The 5,273-nt window shown below is 56.4% G+C and overlaps 1 protein-coding gene across 10 annotated transcripts in view; it reads right to left on the reverse strand.

Moving 5' to 3' along the window:
* The window catches only part of Tcf3 (transcription factor 3), a 24,199-nt gene extending 20,119 nt beyond the window's left edge, over positions 1 to 4,080 (reverse strand). For 8 of the 10 annotated variants that reach the window (XM_021204388.1, XM_021204383.1, XM_021204389.1 and 5 more), the window contains exons 1-2: positions 3,747 to 4,080; positions 1,367 to 1,498 (exon numbers count right to left, since the gene is read on the reverse strand). In XM_021204388.1, the coding sequence (XP_021060047.1) occupies positions 1,367 to 1,441 (75 nt within the window). In that variant the 5' untranslated portion in view covers positions 1,442 to 1,498; positions 3,747 to 4,080. The remainder of the gene's footprint in view (positions 1 to 1,366; positions 1,499 to 3,746) is intronic. The other 2 variants (XM_021204381.2, XM_029542257.1) reach the window with 1 other exon arrangement.
* Positions 4,081 to 5,273: the final 1,193 nt, after the last annotated feature.

Consider the following 5,273-nt stretch of genomic DNA (forward strand, 5'->3'; position numbering starts at 1 on the left):
AAAAAAAAAAAAAAAAAAACAAATTCTGGCCAAGGAGGCACAGGCTTCACCACACTTGCAGGCAGGAGGATTTGGGGTATCCAGACCAGCCTGGGCTCCATGTGATGCTAGCTCACACTCAAAAGAATAAAAACTATGACCCCCCCCATCCCAGTTTCTCATCTATGCTAGAGGACGCCCTCTCTTGACCTAAATCGGGGGAGATCCTGAGCCCTGATGACTGAAGAGGGGGTGGCCTTGAGGCTCAGGATGCTCCCCTGGGTCCACCAGGCTGAGCTGCACCCCCAAGTCGCTGTGTTCCAGGCCACTAGGCCGTGACCTGACAGTTTAACAACAACAAAAACCCAGGGGCCCAGGGCCTCTGCCCGTTCAGCCTGGGGTAAACCAGGAGGCAACAACAAAAAATGGGCCTTAAAAATACCGACGGGGCCTTCCGGAACCCAGTGGTTCCGTCCCCAGGGCTGCGTTTCCGCAGAGTGGCTGGGGCCGTTTCAGTGTGAGCATGCTTGTTTTTTGATAGAATTCGGTGGCCTGGAGCCCTTGTGGGGATGGGCAGAGGAGCTCAGACCGAAAGTCGTCCTAGAAACCAGGGCTCAGTGGTGCTTCTGGGGGTGGGGCCAAGATTTCAAGAATCCAGAGTTTAGAAAAACACGCTGGTTCTCGAAGGACAGGTTCACTGCCCCACCCCCAGGGTGCCCACTGCACAGATGGGTGAACTGAGAGTCCTAGGCTGTAGAGATGGCCACCAGGAGGCTCCTTACTGGGTGTTCTGTGCTCTGTGACTTCTGTCAGCCAGCAACCTCTCTGGGCATTTACACAGCGGGAGAAGAAGGGCCACCAGAGGGCAGGAACAGCCACTGCTGGCTGTATGCTAATGCAGCAGGGCTGCTGACAGCCTTCCCCAGGCCAGAGTCTCCCTCACCTGCAGAGCACTCACACCGAGGAGGGTAAGTCACCAGCAGCACAGGGGGTTGGTGGCTTCCGTCTTCTCTAAGGCCCCAGCATGGGCCAGAACAGCCTGGGACTTCATTCTCACAGCCTGTAACTTCGATGGTCACTTTTCTAACTCAAAGCCAACAGCCCCCACAGGCACTTCTGCAGTGAACACTGGGGAACTAACACAGCTCTGAACAGCCCTTCCCTCTGTCTGGGCTCCGTTCTCTTCCCCACTGGTGACGTGCCAGGTGGGAGCACTTCTCTGGCGGATGTCACCAAGCCTATGGTGGGGGGACTCCATTCCCTCTGAGATTCCCCCCAACTCTTGCAAGCTGGGGGCTCCACTCCTACTGGCAGACACTCCCACTTCAACCCTACCTTCCAGGCGGGGAGGGGGGGGGGAGGCACTGTGGGGCAGGGGTTGGCTCACCATGCTGAAGTCCAGGAGGTCACTCAGTTCCTTGTCAGAGCCCACGGGTGCCATTCTCTGAGACTGGTTCATCATCCAGCCAGGACAGCGGGTGTTGGAACTGGGGTGCGTCCCCCAGGCCTAGAGACAGCCCTGTGGTGACACCAGGGAACAGGAGGGGAGAAACAGAGGGACTGAGAGCATGGACAAGTGGGCATTAGAGGTGAGGTGCTGGGGTCAACGGGGGTCCTGAAGGAGGAAGCAGGAGGCTGGGTTCTGGGGTGATCCTCTGTAGACCTTCTCATAAGCAAATGAATAGCTTCAACAACGAGAAAAGGGGTGCGCATATGAAATCTCCCAATTCCCAGAGGCCCACCAGAGTGTCAAATTGCATTTTAAAGGGGGGGGGGACTGTCTATGGGCCCTGACCAGGAGGAAAGGGGTGGCCCAGTTCTGCCTCCTCCAAATAAACGTGGTAGAACCTTCCCATGCAGCAGCTGTCACAGAACACCCAAGACACTGGTCACCCCAAATCCAAAGCAAAACAAACTGTGAACTTCAAGGCTCCCGTGGGTGGAAGAGGTGTTATCCTGGGACCCACAACTTCTCCCTCACCCCCAAAACCCAACCTCATTCAGAAAAGCTAAAATACAAAACAAAATAAAACAAAATTAAAAAAAAAAAAAAAACCCAAACCAAGTGGGCTGTCTTATTGTCAGGATGTATCCGGGAATTATTCCCAGTCAAGTTTGAAAACATCCTTTTACCAACATCACCCGGGGGTGGGGTGGGGGGAGGTCCCCAAGACCTGGGATTCCCCTCAGGTCCCAGGGGCTCTGCTCCACCAGTGGGGGAGGGGTTCCACCTGCCAGGCCCAAGCCACTCACCCCAGGAAAGACTGAGGGGCCAGCACACAGTTAAAACATTAACTTTTTTCCCAGTGTTCCCCAGAAAGGAGAGAGGGCAGCGGGGGATCCGGAAGCCACAGGCTGGGGAAGGAGATTCTGGGGTTGAGGGAAGACCCATGTCCACAAGCTCAGGAACCCCAACTCTTTTGTTTGTCAACTCCGACACAGGGTGTGAAACAGGCACCTAGAGTACCCCACCCCCACTGCTTTTTGTCTTTTTTTTTTCATCCTTTTCGGAGGACTGTGAAACTGACTCTTTTCTTCTTCTAAGTTGTACGAAACCACACTTTTTTTGTGGGGTATTTGAAACCGATTTTTCTGGGTAACCCCAGGAGAGGTGAAACACTGCTCCAGTGGGGGCGGGTGCCACAAATACTCTGGGGAGGGGAGGAATGGGACAACCTCGGTCACCTTGGATTGGGGGTAGGGAAGCAGAATTGGGGACAACACCCCCTCTCCTCCCCCCACCATTCCAGCAGCCACTGCGGGAGGAGGGAGGTTGGAAGTTCTGAGGCTCACAGAGGCCACCACCATGTCCCAAACCCTGAGTTGTGCCGCGCCCCACATTAACACAGAGCAGATGTTCCCATCTCGGGGTCCCTGTGTCTCCCCTCCTTCTCTGTACCCAGAGATCCCTTTCTTGCAGTAGACAAAAGGACTTGCTCTCTTTCCTCCAAACTCCAGCTTAAATCGGGGGGGGGGGGGGCATCCTTAAGTGGTGGGAGATGTTTCTTCCAAGATCTCCAGGAGTTGGGGAACCCCAAGTTAACGAGGTGAAGATATTGGGTTCGCTCTTCCTTCCAGCTTGGATGGAGTTTAGAGACCTCCCTGGGTGGGGGTGGCTGGGAAAGGGACATCTCCCTCAAAATCCCCAAGAGTTAGGGAACCCTAGACTGTGGAGTGCGATGTAATCCTCACCCTTCCAAACTCCACTAGGATCAAGGGGACACCTCGAGTGAAGGGGTGGAGGTGGGTGGTAAGGGGACACCTCCCCTAAGATAACCACGAGTTGTGGAACCACTAGCTAATGGAATGAGGGGGTGGCCCTCTCTCTTCCCTCCAAACTCCAGCTCCGATCAGGAGGACCCCCTCTCTAAGGACAGATGGAAAGGGAACACCTCCCCTAAGATCCCCACGAGTTGGAGAATTCCTATCTGATGAAGTTGGGTGACCGTCCAAAGAGAACCGTCACAAAAGAGGCCTGGGCAAAGTTTGCTCTCAAGTGCGCGCGTCCCCTCCACGTCGCCCCCCTCTCCAGGCGCGCAAAGTTGAAGACAGAGAACAATGCGCCGCCGGGCCCGGGGCCCTGTGCAAGGGGGACGCGTGCACACTCCCCCAGGGGCTCACCCCAGCCCCAGCCTCCCCGCGGACCCGAGAGAGACCCAGAGGCAACTTTTTTTCTCGTGCACTAAGCAGAGAAGGGGGGGTCCCCACCGTGAGCGCGTCCCCGTGAGCCCCACGCGCGCGTCCGGGGCCCCTCCGCGTGCGCTCACCTGCTGGGCGGGGGCATGCACCGGGTGCACCGGGGCTCCCTGCTGCCCACCGCCCTCGGGGACCCCGGGGACAAAAGGGTGGCGGGCGCGTCCCCGAGGGTCGCGCGTGGGCGGCGGGAGCGCGCAGGGCTCGGGGTCGCGCGTCCTTCCTCCTCCCCACTCGCGTTCGCGTCGCCTGGCCTCTCTCGAGCGTCTCTCCGGGCAGGCCCCGCGGGAAGGGACTGTAGCAGAGGCGGCGGCGCGCGGCGCTGGCCCGCGGTGGCCCGCTACGCCCGCAGCCGCCGGCGCTGCCTCATCTTCCTGCGGCGGGAGACATGTTCCGCCCCCCCACCCCGCCCCGCGCCGCCCGCTGAAGCCACGCCTCCGAGAGGCCACGCCCCCTATCGCCGAAAGCCACCTCCCCTAAGTCGCTGCAGCCGCGCCCCGACCGGATGCACTCCACGGATCCCTCCTCCACTACCTCTCGAGGCGACCGTAACATACACCACCTCACAACAGTCACTGCCAAAACACCCACAAAGGTTACCATGACACCAAGAATCAACCAGTATCTAATACTAAAGTACTTCCGGCAGAGATATTCTCTATCAAACCGAGGGAAAGACTTAGGGACTATCTTCCTACGCGGCGGTATACACGCACTGAGCGAAGCGTCCTTGACGCAAGCGGGAAGGACCATGAGATTGAAAGATAAGGACCGCTACAAATAACCAATGGGAAGGTGGAGAAGTTAGATTGGCAGTAACCTTAACCATTCACTGCGAAGCATCGTCTGCATTCCCGCCCTACAGCAGAGGCGGGATCCTCAGAGCAAGAGGCCGCGAGAAACTCAACGGGAAGGCGGTGGAAGGGCGGGGTTTGAGATTTTATTTTCGGGTTCTTATGCCCGCCGGCGCCGCCACGTCAAGTGGGTTCTATTTGAGTTTCTAGGATGGGCCCTGGGTGTTATGTGTTCGAGAGGGTATATCAAAGTCGGGATGGGATATCAGATCCTTAATGAGAGGCTAGGAAACGATGGATCATTCTCTCTCGTGCTGAAGGACCTCCACATTGGTCAACTTTTCCGTCTTTTGAAAATAGATGTTTCGTGGTGCGTTTAATAAAAAATGCCAGGAGGTGGCGGCACTTTAATCCCAGAACTGGGGAGACAGAGGCAAGCAGATCTCTGTGAGTTCAAAGCCATCCTCGTCTACAGAGTTCCAGAATAGCCAAGGCTACCCAAGAATCACTGTCTCGAAAGAATAACGAGAGCGGGAGGGGTACTGGGAGGAGAGAGGGTAAACTGAGATTGGGATGTAATATATGATAAAATAAATTTAAAAATGAAAAAAGCATAATGAGGTCAGGTGTGGTGGCCCATGCCTTTTATCCCCGTTCTTGGGAGGCAGGAGGATCTCTTGAGTTTGAGGCTAGCTGGGTATAAAAATCAAGTTGCAAGCCAGCCAGCTAAGACTGTCCAGTGAGATCCTGCCTCTCCCTGACGGTTGTAGAGACAGTATGTCCCTCGCGCCTAGCTTCTGCTCAGTC

Source organism: Mus pahari, chromosome 9, assembly GCF_900095145.1.
Source record: "Mus pahari chromosome 9, PAHARI_EIJ_v1.1, whole genome shotgun sequence".
Taxonomy (NCBI): domain Eukaryota; kingdom Metazoa; phylum Chordata; class Mammalia; order Rodentia; family Muridae; genus Mus; species Mus pahari.